This window comes from Chiloscyllium plagiosum, chromosome 6 (assembly GCF_004010195.1).
Source record: "Chiloscyllium plagiosum isolate BGI_BamShark_2017 chromosome 6, ASM401019v2, whole genome shotgun sequence".
In the NCBI taxonomy this organism is placed as follows: domain Eukaryota; kingdom Metazoa; phylum Chordata; class Chondrichthyes; order Orectolobiformes; family Hemiscylliidae; genus Chiloscyllium; species Chiloscyllium plagiosum.
The window spans coordinates 103,252,408-103,270,577 of NC_057715.1; the positions used below are offsets into that span (position 1 = coordinate 103,252,408).

The following is an 18,170-nucleotide window of genomic DNA, read 5'->3' on the forward strand; positions in this document are numbered from 1 at the left end:
CATTACTTGTTCTCATCTGCTTTCCCTAGAACATAGAAAAGTACAGCACAGAATATGCCCTTTGGCCCACGTTGTTGTGCCAAGGGTTAATCCTAATGTAAGATAACTTCACCTACGCACCCCTCAATTCACTGCTATCCATGTGCATGTACAGCAGTGGCTTTAATGTCCCCAATGACTCTGCTTCCACCACCACCTCTGGCAACGCCTTCCATGCATTCACAACTCTCTGCGTAAAGAATCCACCTCCGACATCTCCTCTATTCCTTTCCCATAATATCTCAAAAATTATGACCTGGGGAAGAGTCTCTGGCTATTGACTATCTATTCCTTTCATTATCTTGTATACCTTGATCAGGTCTGCTCTCTTCCTCCTCCTCTCCAGACAGAAAAATCCGAACTTTCTTCATTAGGCAAGCCCTCCAGTCCAGGCAGCATCCTGGTAAACCTTCTTTGCACCCTCGCCAAAGCCTCTGTATCTTTCCTATTGTGGGGTGACCAGAACTGGACACAATATTCCAAGTATGGTCTCACCAGGGACTTGTAGAGCTGTAGCAAAACCTTGCGGCTCTTAAACTTGATCCCCCTGTTAACTTTGGCAGTGGCAACTTTGAGGGATCGATGTACTTAAACACCCAGATCCCTCTGTTCCTCCACATTGCCAAGAATCCTGTCTTTAATCCTACATTCAGCATTCGAATTCGACCTTCCAAAATGCATCCCTTCGCATTTATCCAGGTTGAACTCCATCTGCCATTTCTCAGCCCAGCTCTGCATCCTGTCTATGTTGCGCTGCAGGATGCAGTAGCCCTCAATACTATTGACGGCACCTCCAACCTTTGTGTCATCTGCAAATTTATTAACCCACCCCTCAACCACTCATCCAAGTCATTTATAAAAACTACAAAGAACAGAGGCCCAAGAACAGAGCCCTGCGGGACCCTACTCAACACTGACCTCCGGGCAAAATACTTTCCATCTACAACCACTCTGCCTTCTTTTAGCCAACCAATTCTGAATCCATACAGCCAAATCTTCCTGTATCTCATATTTCCTGACTTTATGAATGAGCCTACCATGGGGAACCTTATCAAACGCCTTGCTGAAGTCCATATACACCACATCCACTGCTCGACCTTCATCAACCTGTCTTGTCACCTCCTCAAAGAACTCAATAAGATTTGTGAGGCATTACCCACCTCTCACAAAGCCATGCTGACTGCCTTTAATCATGCTATGCTTTGCCAAATAGTCATAAATCCTATCCCTCAGAATTCTTTCCAAAACTTTGCTGAGAGACTGACTGGTCTGTAATTGCCAGGGATTTCCCAATTACCCTTCTTGAAAAGAGGAACAACATTTGCCTCCTTCCAATCCTCCAGTACGACTCCTGTGGAGAGTGAGGAGGCAAAGATCTTCGCCAGTGGCTTAGCAACCTCCTTTCTCGCTTCCCAGAGCAGCCTAGGATAAATCTGATTTGGCCCTGGGGACTCATCAACCTTAATGTTTTCCAAAATTTCCAGTCCATCAACTTCATCTATCTTGATCTGGTCAAGCCTGTATCCCAACTCCTCAAAGTTCTCATTCACAATGAGAACTTCAATTTGCTTCCAATTTCCATCTTTTCTCAGCTTTACCTGGTGCAACTCTGACTTTTCCCTTCTCTTATAGAATTATACAGGCATACAGCATGGAAATGAACCCTCAGTGCAACCCGTCCATGCCAATCAGATATCCTAAACTGATCTAGCCTCATTTGCCAGTATTTGGCCTATATCCAACTAAACCCTTCCTATTCATGTCTCCATTCTCCTTGATTTCTTCCCATTTCTGAAAATAAGCTGTCTACTAAGATTTGTTTACCTACCATTCTCACTGCTACCTAAACTACACGCTCTCACACCTTGTTTCCTGAAAGGACGCCATTCCATTCTTCCAATTTCTCACATCTATTCCAACAATAGTAGATTTCACAACAGTGCTTCTGGCTTTCTTTCTCTGTAACAGAGTCTAACCCATTTCCCGCACTTCCACTCTCGACCTTTCTTGGTTGATGTTGCCAGACCTGATTTTCTCAGAAATCATGCCCTGAAATTCTGTGTCAGTTACTGAGAAACTCAACCAATTTTAAAAAATGTTGCCTCCGAGTGGATTGGAACAGAATTTTTCAAAAAAAATCAATTTTGTGGCGAATTCAACTTGCCTTTTGTATTAGAATATTTCAGTCTGAATGGGCTACCTTTATCATTAAGAAAATGTTAAACTGGTGAATTGAAACAAAGGTCTTGATTCAGGTACAGGCATGTCATTACCTGAAGTCTCAGCAGGTTGAGTGTTGCAACGGCCATACATTCTTTTTCCTGAGGTGGAGGCCAGTCTGAAGTGCCATCCATTCCTTCACATACTTGCCGCAATAGCAAATCCAGCTGCTCAAATGTCATCTGGCAAATATCCACAACAAAAGGTACACGAAGGCCAATTGACCATTCTGAACACGAAGACCAAGCAAAGCTCTAAAGCAACAGAAAATAATTTCATACATAAAGCCAAACTGTGCCTCTAATACAGTCAGCTTTAGTTTACGTGTCAGTAACTTTAGCAACTCAAAACCCAAATCACCCTCAGCTGTCTTACCGAGTTCAAATGAACTAAAGGAACCAGGAAGGTACCAGGTTTCATTACCGATAAAACAAAAGCCACAAGTAGGGACTAGATCCATCAGCTGGAGAGTATTAAAATATATGATGATATGCACATTAGCCAAGGACATTACAGGTTCAGGCATGATGCTCTCAATAGGCAAATAACATACTGACATTTAACAATAAATCATGACATAAAAATGATGGTCACTCAGTCAAAATCTAAGAAATGCAACCCATCTCTCATGTAACTCAATGAAGTTCAAAACCTTAAACAAAAAACATTTGGCAAGAGAAAGCAAAAACTTGATTCAATGATTTTCACCCCATTTTGAAGAACAATTTTGACAAAAAGATTCTCACCTTAAACGGGCATAAAAACCCAATTAAAAGCAACTCAGAAAATACAGGTTTTTGTTTTAAGAGAAGCATCAAATTCAAACTTGAGGTTTAAGGTTGCCACTTTCTATGATGGCCATAGGCTAGAGTTGGTTTTGAAAGAAAAAGAGTATGGACAGATTCTGTTTAACTACTTGCGGAACAGGATGAATGCCAAGTATGGAAACACTCAGGAAAACTTGCTTAAGTATTTCAGAAATAAAAATGATAGACAGACAAATAGAAAAATATCATGCTTTCACCATTACTGAAATCCAACAGTAAGAAAGAAATAGGGTGCAAATTCAATTTCTGTAGAACATGTTACTGAGAGATACAGAGGCAGATATACATTTGAAATACAAATGTCTTTTTACCTGAGCAGCCCCACAAGCAATGCCAACAATGTGCTTGGTATCGAGGCCTGGCAGTGCAGCTGGTTCTGGTTTTGTTATCCTCAAAGTGTCAAAATGCTGACACTGATCATTACTGCCCCAACTATGAACTTCACCATCTTCAGTCAAGACCATGCAATGTGTGGATCCAACAGCAACATCAATCACTTTTTTACCTGTAATTAAACAAAGTAACCTACAAAGCAAATACTTTTTGCATCTGAACAAATATGTAAATGTAAGTGTGTTTACATGACTATATGGACGTCCAAATGGAATTGGAGTCATAATAATTGTACATATTAAACACCCTAAAGCCCTGTTCAACTTTCCTTTAGTGTCTAATAAGTCTCAAAAACATACATTAGGCAAGACAGAAAAATGAATTCATACTAAAAACTGCCTCTGCTTTTGCAAATCAGAATGTATATTTTTGTACAAGTAATTCAAATAGCAATGTGCGTATCATGAACTGGTGTCTGATTAAATGTTCAGAAGTTATTTTTTGGTTAGGCTCTGTACCCAGCTGCAAATTGAATCATAAACTCAGAAAAGGTCAGATGTTTCCCCTCTCTTTTGCAATACTGTTCAAGTCAACAACTAAAATGCTCAAAGCAGATACTATGTGAAACAAGTGTTCCAGATTGAACCAAGTCAATGCTTCCAGTAGAAACAAAAAAATCTATACTAGCAGAATTTTGCAATCATTAATTGAGAAAATAAATCTGAGATTTGCATCATAATTCCTACTCTGCAAGAATAAGCAAAACATTTAGTTGCAAAATTAGAACTTTTGGTTATCAAAAATCGACTGAAAAGGAAAATCACTATCTCAAAGCACTTCCTGACAACTTAAATCCTTTTAAAATAGTCACTGATTATGTAAGCAACTACAATTGCCAAATTGCACACTGCAAAGTCTCACACACATCAGTAAAATACATGTCTGGATATTTGTTTAATATTGGTTGAGGACTGCATGTTGATTAGACCAATAGGAAAATGCCCCTGTACTTTGAATAGTGGCATAAGATCATATAAGTGGGAAGATTGGGATTTAAGATGATCTTCTGACCATCCTTGGCAGATTTTCCCCTTCCCCTTCCCCAGATCTATGAATCTGGAGCTAAAACAAATGTCAGCAAACTCACAAATGTAATACTGCAAAACGGACATTTGTTTTCTGGATTCACCTACTCCCATGAAATACAGCAAATAGAAACTAGGAGAAGTAGGCCATTTGGCCTTTCAAGCCTGCCCCACCATTCAATATGATCATGGCTGACCATACAACTCAGTACCTTTTCCTGCTTTCTCTCCATACCCTTTATTTCCTTTGGCCTAAAATTAGATCTAACTCCTTCTTGAGAATATTCATTACTGTAGTCTCAATTGTTTTCTGTGGCAGAGAATTCCACAGGATCACCACTCTCTGGTTGAAGATATTTAGTCCTAAATGAGCAACCAAAAATCCTTAGACTATGACTCCCAGTCCTGGACTTGCTGGTTATCAGGAACATCCTTCCTGTATTTACCATGTCTGGTCCTGTTAAAATTTTATAGGTTTATTTGAGATCCACACCCCACTTATTGTTCTAAATTCCAATGAATGTAGTCCTAACTGATCCAGTCTTTCTTAATACATCAGTCCTGCAATCCCAGGAATCAACATTGTAAATCTTGACTGCATCCCATCCATAGGCTGAACATCCCTCTTCAGATAAGGAGACCAAAACTACACACAATACATCACGTGTGGTCTCACCAAGGCCCTGCACAATTGCAGCAAAACATCCCTGTGACTGCATATGAATCCACTCAACATACCATTTGCCTTCTTCGCTGGCTGCTGCACCTGCATGTTTACTTTCAGTGACGGATGTACAAGGACTCACAGCTCTTATTGCATTTCCCTATTTCCCAAGCTAATCACCAGATAATAATCTGCCTTCCTGTTTTTCCTACTAAAGTGGATAACCTCACATTTACCCACATTATTCTTCATCTGCCACGCATTTGCCCATTCACTCAACTTGTCCAAGTCACACTGATGAATACCTGCATCCTCCTCACAGGTCAAACTCCCACCCAGTTTCATGTCAATTACAAACTTGGAGATGGCCCCTCCTCTAATTTATTAATATATATTGTGAATAGCAGTGTGCAGTATAACTGCAGTACCCCACTAGTCACTGCCTGCCACTCGGAAAAACTCCTGGTTATCTTGATCCATTACCTGTCTGCTCATCAGTTCTCTAACTATGTCAATATCCTACACTCAATCCCATGTGCTTTAATTTAGTATTATTCTCTGCTGTGGGACCTTAGAGAAAGCTTTCTGAAATTCCAAGTAAACTGCATCCACTGACTCCCCCCTATAAATTTTATATTAACATTCACAAAAAACTCCAGTAGATATTTTAAGCAGGATTTCCCTTTTCTAAATTTATGCTTACTCTGTTCAATCCTGTCACTGTTTTCCAAGTGCTTTGCTCCTCAATCATTCATAATGGATTCTAGAAATTTCCACACTACAATGTCAGGCTAACCGGTTTGTAATTTCCTGTTTTCTTTGTACCTCCTTTTTTAAACAGTGGGTTCCTCCAATCTGGAGGAACTATTCCAGCCTCTATACAAACTTGAAAGATGACCACCAATGCATCCACCATTTCTCCAAGCCACTTCTTTATTTATTCTGGAACGTAGATTATTGGGCCTCGGGACTTATCAGCCTTTAATTCTATTAACATCACCAACACCACCTTCCTACTAATACAGATTTCCTTCAGTCCCTCCTTCTCACTGGATCCTGTGATTCCCAACAGCTTTAGGATTTTATTTGTATCTTCCTTTTTAAGGACAGACCAAAATATGTATTTAATTGATTTGCCATCACTTTGATCCCCATTATAACTCTACTGATTCTAACTGTAAGGGACTAACATTTGCCTGCACTAATTTTTTTCTGTTCACGTATCTACAGAATCTTTTATGCTCAGACTGTATGGTCGCCACAAACTTACCCTCATTTCTATTCTGCCCCACATTATCATTTCCTCTGTACTCCATTGGTGAAGTTTAAGCTTCTCTCAATCCTCAGATCTTCCCCTTCCTTGGCTCTAATTTGATCCTGAATTTCCCTTGCTAGGTAGTTCATCCATGTGCTCCTTACATATTTTCTGTTATCTATTCATCGTCATCCCTTTAAGTAACATATCCCAATTTATCATAGCCAATTTGCATCTATACCATCTTAGTTTCCTTTATTGAGATTCAGGATCCTAGCCTCAGAAGCTACTAAGTCACTCGCCATCTTTGTGGGCGGCACGGTGGCACAGTGGTTAGCACTGCTGCCTCACAGCGCCAGAGACCCGGGTTCAATTCCCGCCACAGGCGACTGACTCTGTGGAGTTTGCACGTTCTCCCCGTGTCTGCGTGGGTTTCCTCCGGGTGCTCTGGTTTCCTCCCACAGTCCAAAGATGTGCCAGTCAGGTGAATTGGCCATACTAAATTGCCCGTAGTGTTAGGTTAGGGGTATGGGTGGGTTGCGCTTCAGCGCGTCGGTGTGGGCTTGTTGGGCCGAAGGGCCTGTTTCCACACTGTAATCTAATCTAATCTAATCTTAATGAAGAATTATATTCCATTTTGGTCACTCTTCTCCAAGGGGCCTCCCAAAGCTATATCATCAATTATTCCTTGCAAACAACTTCTTGCAATGTCCCTGGGATTCTGCAAACTAATAATCAGCAATTTTCAAAACTGAATACTGATCTGATACTATAAACTGATTTTATAGAGTCACTGATCATTGAGAGCTCACTGAAACAACAGGTTTTTAAATTAGTGACAAAACAGCCTGACATGCTTCCCTCATTCAATGCACTCAAATTCCAATGGGAATAACAGAACAGCAATCAGATAAGCTGCACAGACCATGGCATGAACCTGGATTATTCATATGCAGTCATTCAACAATTTGATTACTTTAGCCATTGGGAACGCAAGGTTTATTTTCAAATTTTGAGAAGGTTCAGAGAAACAACAGCAACTTGTATTTAAGAAGATCAACCACCCATGATGCTGAAACAAACTTAGGCATGAAAAGAAAACTAAGACCAGGTATCCAACAACTTACTAAAGTGAGCCAGTTTTTAAAAGGAGGAGAGAAACAGAGGTCTTGAGAAGCAAAACTCTTGAGTTCAGGGCCCTGACAGCTGAAGCCACTAACTCCAATACTGAAACTTATAAGAACGGAATGTGTAAGGGAGGTCAAATTAGAGAAGTAGAGTCCACAAACATGAATTCAGAGCTGGAGCAGTCCATTTGGCCCCTTGAACATGCCCTCCCATTCAATAGAGTGAATTAGTTGGGATTGCTCTCCCTCGAAAGAAGGTGGTTATGGGGAGATCAGGTTGAGGTTTTCAAATTCATGAGCAAGCTGGACAGAATTGTTTAGGATGAAGCTGCTTCCTCTTGTGAAAAAACAAGAAAGAGACAGCATGGACTTAAAATGATGTACTAACAAAGCAACGGTAATCAGAGAACAAACTTTTTCACACAGCAAATTGTTAGGATATGGAATGCATTGCCTGGAAGTGTGATGGAGACAAGTTTGTGTCGAGAGCGCATTAGATGCCATTTTGGATAGAATTGGTGAGCAGGGATATGGGAAAAAGTCAGAAGATCATTAGGTAATAGAGATGGACTGGATAATAGAACCAGTGTAGGCATGACTCTTGGAGTGGCCTCCTCTTCTGCACTGAAATAATTCTGTGATCAATAACGTCAAGCTGATCGAACTGTGGCCTCAGTTCCATGCTCCTGCCTATCCCAATATTCTTTGACTCCCTTATTAGCCAAGAATTTGCCTCCCTCAGCCTTAAAAATATTAATTGACCCTGAATGTCTCCCCCACTCTCTGGTTAAGACTCATGACCCTGAGGGAAAATATTTTTCCTCATCTCTATCATAATGGAAAATCGCCTTACTTTAAACTACATCCCTTCGTTCTAGTCTCTCATATACCCAAAGTGAACTTTCTTTAAAAATGCACCCCATCAAGTCCCTTGGGATCTTCTATATTTCAGCAAGATTGCCTCTTATTTTAGTGAACTCCAATGGGTGCAGGCCTTGCCTATCCAGCCTTTCTTCATCAATATAATACCCAAAGCCCTGGAATCAGTCAAGTGAATTTTCTGAACTGCTTCTAATGTCCAATTATGTCCTTTCTTAAATAGAGACCAAACTGAATGCAGTAGTTTAGATGAGGTCTCATCAATACTCCAAAAGTATATTTTTATATTCCATCCCACTTGGAATAACCAATAATGTTCATTTGTGCTATAAGGCAAAGTGGTTCAGTGGTTAGCAATGCTGCCTCACAGTGCCAGGGACCAGGTTCGTTTCCAACCTAGGGCGACTGTCTGTGTGGAGTTTGCACATTCTCCCTATGTCCACGTGGGTTTCCTCTCACAGTCCAAAGACGTCCAGGTATGGTAGATTGATTACACTAAACTGCTACATAGTGTCCAGGGATGCACAGGTTAGGTGGATTAGCCATGGGAAATGTAGAGTTACAGGGATAGGTTGACGGGAGCGAGACTACGTGGAATGCTCTTCAGAGAATCAGTATTGATGGGCCAAATGGCCTCTTTCCATACAAGAGGGATTCTATGATTTACCTACAAACTAACTTAGTGATTCAGGTCCAAGGACACCAATTCTCTGTATTGCAGAGAGTTCTGCAATTTCCCCCTATTTAAATAATATGTTTGTATGGTTGCAAGGCTGAGAGTTATCGAAATATAGAAAAGTAAGGTCATGGAGGGAGGTGAAAAAAAAGGAAAAAGTGTACAAATAAAAAATAATTGGAGGAGATGACAAAGCAGGAGCTATTGGAGGTCAGTGATCATAGGGGTGAGGGATAATTGAGATTTGCTTTGAGTTAGGTTAAAGGCAACAGAAGGACAATCAGCCTGCAGACCACTGGAACAGTCTAATTTAAAAGGCAAAGTCATGAATGAGAAATTCGATTTAGCAGGAGATAAGCAGAGACTAAATAATACTAACCCTGAAGACACTCCAACAATTTTGGATATCGCACATGCTCTTCAGTTCCATGTCCAAGTCTTTGGGTATCACCTTTTCCCCAGGTGTAAATCTGTCCATCTTTTGTAATTGCAACGGAAAACTGGCTGCCGCAGCGTACTTTTATAATATCAAGGTCTTGGAGCTTTTCAATCAACTTAGGGGTTTTACAGCCATCACTGCCACCTCTACCCAATTTTCCATAGTCACCATCTCCCCAGGACCATACTTGACCTGTACAGAAATTTAAAATGACACAAAAAGCTCAAGAAATCTTCCAGACGGATCTTGAAATAATGTAGTACTGATAAAACAGTATTCATACAAAATAATTTGAAAGTTTTTCTTATTGTACAAGGATACCAGAGCTGAAAATGAGTACATAACAGCAGCTAAGGAGATACCCCAGTCTCAAATCTTTCCTTATCATAAGTACTGTAGCTTCTTGTAGGCCAAAATTGCTGCTATGAACAGAACAATTCAATTGTAAATAATAGATCACATCGAAAATGTCTCCTTCCATACAACTACCTAACCTTTAGAAGATGAAATACCACACTTGATCAAAGTCAGAAGTGCTTCTTGCAGATGATATAACAATGCACAAACACAAATAGTAATTTGCGACATGAAACACCACCCTAAATAGTCATCAAATTGCCACGATTTTTTTTGGTAGATTCAATCATGGGATTACGGGTTCTCTGGAAAGACCTGCATTTATTGACCTTCTTTTGAGAATTGCCCTCGAAAAGATAGTGATTATTGAACCACTTCAGAAAAGGTTAACAGTCAAGCACATGTTGGAAGCCTGAAGTCACATATTGATCGAACCCGGTAAGGATGGCAGTCTTCCTTCCTCAAAAAGGATATTACTAAATCAAAAATTATTCTAGCTTCTTATTCCAAGGTTAGTTAAGTTAATTTAATTCACATTCCCCAACTGCCAAGAAAAATCATATCTAGAATACATTATTAGCCGAGGCCTCTAGATTACTAGTACAGCATCAGAGCCACTGTGCTACCTGCTGCAGTGAAAACACCCATACCATTGCCATGCTGCATTCGCCCATATTCTCACTGCACTTAATCTCTGAAGGCAAGACTTCCTTGTATTTTCCTTTCCTTTTCAACTGTTGGTCATCTTGCATTTCACATGTTTGACTAAGACGGCAAACAATTTTCACACCCAGGATGTGGGTGTCCCTGGCTAAGCCTGCATTTACTGCTCATCCCTAATTGTTAAAAGTCAACCATATTACTGCGGGTCTGAAGCCACATTTAGGCCAGATCAAGTAAGGATGACAGATTTCCTTCCTCAAAGGGCACTAGTGAACCAGATGGCTTTTTCCCCCGACAATGAGCAATGCTTTCATGGTCATCATTAGACCTTTAATTCCAGATTCTTCATTAAAATTCAAAATTCCACCATCTGCCATAGCGATATTTGAACCCAGATCCCTGGAACAAGAGCTGAGTTTCTGGGTTAATAGTGTCGTAATAATACACAAGGCCATCGCCTCCCCATAAATCACCGGATCCCTGACCTCCGCTAATATTACTTCCTTCAATAAGTCATATATCACAAATACGTTTACAATTAAAACATTCCCCCCTCTTCATTTGCAGAGATTAAACTTGAGATATCAAATACCAATAACCTGAGGAAAGACAGCCAGCCTATTATCTTTTAAACAACACTGCATCCAAGCTTCCTATGAACAATCCCAGTCTTTTGACCAACAATACTAATTGAGAGAGCATTCCAATTAGGGATACAAAGTCGTGACTTCAGCTTTGAATTTGCATGTTAGCACATTAACTCCTGCCTCTACAACCTACGTAGTACAGTTTCTGTTTAACTTAAATAGTGCTGCAAGTTAATCTTTATTATCTACCATTCTCAGCCACTGCTAGAGTCTGGGCATCACCACTGCCACACGCGACATCGATAATTTTCAATCCTTTCAGTCCAGTCACCAGTATGGGTGTAGTCTGATCTTCACTGGACCCTGGAAAGACCAGAGATTGCCAAGTTTAAAGTTTAAAAATGGAACACATTTTCTTTTCACTGATAACAGCAGAACTTGGAAGAAATGAAAATTTGGTTCATAACAAACCTACAAAAAGAAAAAGTTGGACATTTTCTGTTCACCAAATGCAGTAAAAACTAAAACAGTCAAAAATGTTAGTATATGGTGTCCTTTCAATTCTGTTACAGCTAATACGTTTCATCACACATCGATGAAACTCTAAATATGAAGAGCCAAGATTTCCATCAGATATTTCTTTCAGAAAAATCAAATACATTTGCAATAAGAATCTACAAAGATGTTGCAAAGAGTCAGCACTTTTCCAAGGTGCATCTCAGTAGTCTCAAGCTACAGGGATTTACAGAAATTGGAGATTCAATTGTACTGCCTCCTCACAATTTGGGTAGAGATAAATCAAGAAAAGAACAAATGTTCATAAACATTTATCCCTTTGTCAAATAAGGAGAATTAATCTCAAGCTTTTCAACAAGCTTTTCAACATCATTAGGAACTTGAAAATAATCAAACAAATTCTGATTCAGACAATTCCAAAGCAAAGCTATGGTAATTTGCAAACCAAAGAACAGTTTACTGCAATACCCATGATCTATAGATGAAATATGCTCGACATCTTTTACAATTCAGATAGAATTTCCAGCAGATAAATTGCATCAATACCATGTCCAAGTCGGCCATAGTTTCCTCTTCCCCATGTATACAATTCCCCTTCTGAGGTTATAGCTGCACTGTAGGTGCTTCCACAGGCCACATGAACAACATGCTTTCCCACTTGCTTTCCTGACAAAGCAGCTATCATCTTTGGCTCCTCAAGAGAACTGTTGAAAGCACACACAAAAAATTATAGAACAAAACATATTCTTTTCAACCTTCTGAAGTTACTTAATAATTATGCTTAATATCTATTTACTGTCACAGTTGGAAAGTTTGTTCATGCCCAAATTATCACCGCAAACCAAATCACCATGCATTCAAAAAGGCATTTGCAAATTTTAAAACATTTCTTGCATGATGTTACATTCCAGGATACAAAAAAATTAAAAACAACGTACAGATTGAGATTAACTTTAGCTTTTCTTTGTTCTAACATACTTTTAGACTAACTGATATTTAATCCATTACCTATATAGTCACTGAGCATTACTGGATTGAAAATTTGGGTATATAGATAAAACTGCCTATTTTGGAATTGAACAACTTTTAAGAATACATGGAACTATGCAGAATATCCAGCATGTAACATTTAATTCTGACATACACGGGTAGGTAGAGTTACCAGAGGATGGTATTAGATCAAAGTAGAGAAGACAGTCCACCCACTTCACTCAAGTTGACAACAAGCATCAGAGCAACATTGATAGAAATCTATAAACAAAACATCAGTCTCTACACCAAGACAAGCAGTGGTACACAATATAAAGGAGCTCCTGCAGAATGGCATGTTTAGTGAAAAATTAAAAACATGTAAAATTTACATGCCTAGCTGGCAACGCACAAATAATAATGGGTTTACTTGGTTTTCACGTAATCCTAAGGTTTTAAGAAGTTGACATAGTCTGGGGAGAAGTGGAACAGATACTCACCTTTCACATCCCTAAACTTTTCCTGCCTTAGTCAACTTTCTGATAAAAGTAACGTCACCACCATTTCAGAGACCTATAGGATTTTGTTCTCATTCTAGTGACAATTAGTGGTGGTTTAACATGATCGCCACGACCGCCAGGCAAGGGGTGAGGTGAAGAAGGCGAGACCTTCATGATAAACTCAGTTCAGCAAGTTAAATATTGACAAAAAAAAACTTGTTTGGTAATAACTGGCACCAAGATGGCAATCTCAAATTAGGGAGGACAGCGGTTAATGATATTGGGCATACTAAGAAAATGCATTCCTCTAAGACTGATTGATCTGGAATGTGGGTCGAGTAAAAGGTGTTACATCTTGCAACTTCTGCTGTAGTGGGCATAAGTTGGCAAAAGGTTCACAAACTGGTTAAGAGTAATATTGTTCACCATTGTGTTTTCACGTACATCGTGCACTTCGATCAGCACAAAAGTTCACAGTAACGAGTACTGTGTACAGTTCTGGTCACCTTGCTGTAGGAAGGATATTATTAAATTGGAGAGGGTTCAGAAAAGATTTACCAGGATGTTGCCAGGACTGGAGGATTTCGGTTATAAGGAGAAGCTGGATAGGTTGGGACTTTTTTCACCAGACCACATGAGATTGAAGGGTGACAGCATATAGGTTTATAAAATCATGAGGGGCATAGATAAGATGACTAGCAAAGGTATTTTCCATTTGGTGGTAGCAGAGTTCAAAATTAGGGCATATTTTTAAAGGTGAGAGGAGAAAGATTTAACAGGGACCTGCGGTCCAACTTTCCCCACACAGACTGTGGTTCATATGTGCAATGAGCTGCCAAAGGAAGTGGTAGATGCAGGTACAGTTATAACATGTAAAGACATTTGGAAAGGTACATGAAGAGGAAAGGTTTAGAGGGATATGAGCGGGCAAATGGATCTAGTTTAATTTGGGAAACTTGGTTGGCAAAGACAAGTTGGACCAAAGGGCCTGGTTCCATGTTGTATGGCTCTATGACTTCACAAGTTCCAGCAAACTTAACTATTTGAGGTCTTTATGGATTTCCTTTTAACTTCACTAATTCAGTTATGCATTATCAATGTATCAATTTTGTTTTAAGAGAAGTTCCAATACATACACAGTATCTCCATGGCCAAGTCTTCCACCATCACCACATCCCCAAGAGAACACCTCCCCAGCTGCTGACAAGGCCAGAAAATGTTGGCCATCTGGATGCGATGCAACCTTTACAATGTTCCTTGAGGCAAGTCCCTGAACCAACTGAGGTGCCTTTCATTAAAATAAAAATGAGAAATTAGGACCATATCAGCAACTCTAAACAGGATTCTTAAAATATCTAATCTTAAACATACCAACACAATTTTCAACAGCAAATCAGACTCTCACACTATAAAGACTACAATGGAAGCATACAACCACTGCAAAACAAAATCAGGAAGAAAATGTTAAAAATCACAACACCAGGTTATAGTCCAACAGGTTTAATTGGAAACCATGCTTTTTGAGTGCTGCTCCTTCATCAGGTAGTTGTGGAGTATAGGATGATAAGACACAGAATTTATTGCAAAAGTTTACAGTGTTATGCAACTGAAATTATACATTGAAAAAAACCTTGATTGTTTGTTCAATCTCTCATCTGTTAGAATGACCATGTTAGTTTCACTCCTTACATATATGAATCACAAAAAAAATTACATTTTCAAGTGAACTTTAACAATTGGCGTCAGCCCAGACAATATATTAGGTATTAGCACCCCTCTGGACTGTTGTCTGTGCCATAATTTTTAGACTGATTCTAATCTAAAAAATGAATTAACAGAATCTTACATGGATTCATGCAGTTTTTGAGCAAAATACAATGTAACTGTGCAAGGACGAATTCACCCCACAAACGCACGCGTGTGCGTGTGTGTAAGGGTTGGGGTTGGGGTTGGGGTTGAGTGTGTCTGCGAGACACAGAGAGACACAGAGAGACACAGAGAGACACAGAGAGACACAGAGAGACACAGAGAGAACACCTGTGTGGTGCAATGGGATCACCTGTAGTGTGACATGAACCCAAGGATCCACACCCATGGATACCACCATTACACATGGTGGTACATGGCAGGTACTCATGCGACTCAGCCAACGTTGTCTATCTCATACGCTGCAGGCAAGGATGCCCCGAGGCATGGTACATTGGCGAGACCAAGCAGAGGCTACGGATGAATGGGCACCGCACAACAATCAACACTCAACCCCACGCGTGCGCGCGCGCACACACACGCACACACACAAGTTTGTGGGATGAATTTGTACTTGCAGTTACATTGTACTTTGCTCAAAAACTGCATGGATCCACGCAAGACTCTTCATTCAATTTTTAGATTAGAATCAGTCTAAACATTATGGCACCGACAACAGCACACAGGGTGCGAATACCTTCAACACATTATCTGGGCTACACCAATTGCTGAAGTTAACCTGAGAATGTAACTTTTTTAAAAAGTTGTGATTCACATATGAAAGAAGTGAAACTAATATGGTCATTCTAACAGATGAGATACTTCACAAACAATCAAGGTATTTTTCAATGTATAATTTCAGTTACATAACACTGTAAACTTTTGCTATAAATTCTGTGTCTTACAACCTTATACTCCACAACCACCTGATGAAGGAGCAGTGCTCCGAAAGCTAGTGCTTCCAATTAAACCTGTTGGACTATAACCTGGTGTTGTGTGATTTTTAACTTTGTACACCCCAGTCCAATACCGGCATCTCCAAATCAGGAAGAAAATGGCTTTATTAAGAATGGCAATAAAAACCATTCCAAGTGAGAAGGAGAAGAAAAGTTAGAGAATATTAACATCTGTTAACTGAGGTCAGCATTAAGAGAGATTGAAATCACAGAGTGATATACAAGTTGCACTCAAATTACATTGTTAATGACAGCCAAAATATTACTTTAAAAGGTAAGCAAAACCAGCTGCAAATTTGCCAACATTCACAAATGGATTATGAATATTGTGAATGCTTTCTCAAAATCTGCCCTATTCATGGTTCCATGAGAAAACTGCTGCAACAGTGTGCACCATTCTATTACAGTTAACCTGTGCATTTGCTGTCTGCAACTTCGATAGTTCCCACACAACTGCCACCACCTCCAACAAAGAGGGAAAAGAAAATCATATGACATGTCTACGTTCTGCTTTCTATAGGTGACCTAAATGCATTAAGCTTTAATTCCTAATGCGCCAGTGGAAGCCAAGTTGACATATTTTCAGGAAAATTATTGCTATTTAATTTGGATAAATAGACAAAGTGCGATGCTGGAAAAGCACAGTCGGTCAGGCAGCATCCGAGGAGCAGGAGAATCGACGTTTCAGTATAAGCCCTTCATCGGGAATGAGGCTTGTGGGTCGGGGAGCTGAGAGATAAACGGGAGGGGGTTTGGCAGGCAGCTGAGGAAGCGATAGGTAGATGAAGGTGAGGGGGAAGGTGATAGGTCAGAGGAGGGTGGAACGGATGGATGGGAAAGGTGATGGACAGTCAGGAGGGTGGTGCCGAGTTGCAGGCTTGGGACTGGGGTAATGTGGGGGAGGGGAAAATGAGGAAACTGTTGAAAACCGCATACATCCTATGTGGTTGCAGGGTCCCAAGGCTGAATATGAGGCGCTCTTCCTCCAAGGGTCGAGTGGTAACTGTTTTGGCAGTGGAGGCGGCCCAGGACCTGCATGTTCATTATGGAGTGGGCGGGGCAGTTGAAGTGTTCAGCCGGGGGGTGGTGGGTTTGGTGGGTGTGGGTGTCCCAGAGATGTTCTCTGAGACGATCCGCAAGAAGGCGTCCTGTCTCCCCAATGTAGAGACAACCACATCAGGTGCAATGGATACAGTAGATGATATTAGTAGAGGTACAGGTAAATTTCTGTCGAATGTGTAAGGGTCCTTTGGGACCTTGGATGGAGGTGAGATAGTGGTGTGGGCACAGGTTTTGCACTTCCTGCGGTGGAAGGGAAAGGTGCCAGGAGTGGAGTCTGGGCTGGTAGGGAGTGCGCAGAGGGAACAGTCTCTCTGGAATGCTGATAGGGGTGGTAGGGAAATACATCTCTGGTGGTGGACTCCGTTTGGAGGTGGCACAAGTGGCAGAGGATGATGCAATGTATTTGCTATTTAGTTGTATGTCTGCCACTCTATGTGAAGATTTTAATATTTCAGTTGATCTGGGCTGTATGTGTCAATTTGAAATTATTCAGTGGCTCTGTAATTTCAAACTCTCATTTTAACCATGAATGAGATAGTTTTGGCAAATAGGGTTAAAGAGAATCAAAAGAGATTCTATAAAATATTAAGAGCAAAAAGAGTAACTCGGGAGAGAATAGGGCCCCTTAAAGATCAACGAGGCTGTCTATATGGGGAACTATAGGAGATGGGTGAGGTACTAAATAAATTTTCAAGTCAGCATTTACTGTGGAGAAAGACATAGAAGCTAGGGAACTTTGACAAATAGTGATGGATTGAAAAGTGCCCATATTACAGAAGAGGTGGTGCTGGAGGTCTCAAAACATATAAAAGTAGATAAATCCTTGGGATCAGATCAGGTGTATCGCAGAACTTTGTGGGAAGCCAGGGAAAAGATTGCTAGGCCCCTTGCTGAGATATTGTATCAACAGCCACAGGTGAGTGCCGGAGACAACAGCATGACTAATGTAGTGCCATTACTTAAGGGTGGTGAAGGTGGCATTTGACACACTTGCCTTTATTGATCAGTGCATTGCATAAAGGAGATAAGACTTCATGTTGTGAATGTACAGAACATTGGTTAGGCCACTTTTAGCAGAGGGTGTTCAATTCTGGTCTCCCTAATACAGGAAAGATGTTGTTAAACTTGAAAGGGTTCAGAGAAGATTTACAAGGAAATTTCCAGGAGTGGAGGGTTTGAGCTATAGGGAGAGGCTGAATAGGCTGAGGCATTTTTTTTCCCCTGGAGTATTGGAGGCTGAGGGGTGACCTTACAGAAGGTTATAAAATCA

At 40.4% G+C, this 18,170-nt stretch overlaps 1 protein-coding gene across 6 annotated transcripts in view; it reads right to left on the bottom strand.

Moving 5' to 3' along the window:
- Nucleotides 1-18,170, bottom strand: part of herc2 (HECT and RLD domain containing E3 ubiquitin protein ligase 2) — a 213,929-nt gene that overhangs the window by 155,126 nt on the left and 40,633 nt on the right. For all 6 annotated transcript variants that reach the window (XM_043692293.1, XM_043692294.1, XM_043692296.1 and 3 more), the window contains exons 10-15: nucleotides 14,273-14,424; nucleotides 12,214-12,371; nucleotides 11,401-11,514; nucleotides 9,485-9,736; nucleotides 3,398-3,591; nucleotides 2,313-2,513 (exon numbers count right to left, since the gene is read on the bottom strand). In XM_043692293.1, coding sequence (XP_043548228.1) covers nucleotides 2,313-2,513; nucleotides 3,398-3,591; nucleotides 9,485-9,736; nucleotides 11,401-11,514; nucleotides 12,214-12,371; nucleotides 14,273-14,424 — 1,071 coding nt within the window. The remainder of the gene's footprint in view (nucleotides 1-2,312; nucleotides 2,514-3,397; nucleotides 3,592-9,484; nucleotides 9,737-11,400; nucleotides 11,515-12,213; nucleotides 12,372-14,272; nucleotides 14,425-18,170) is intronic.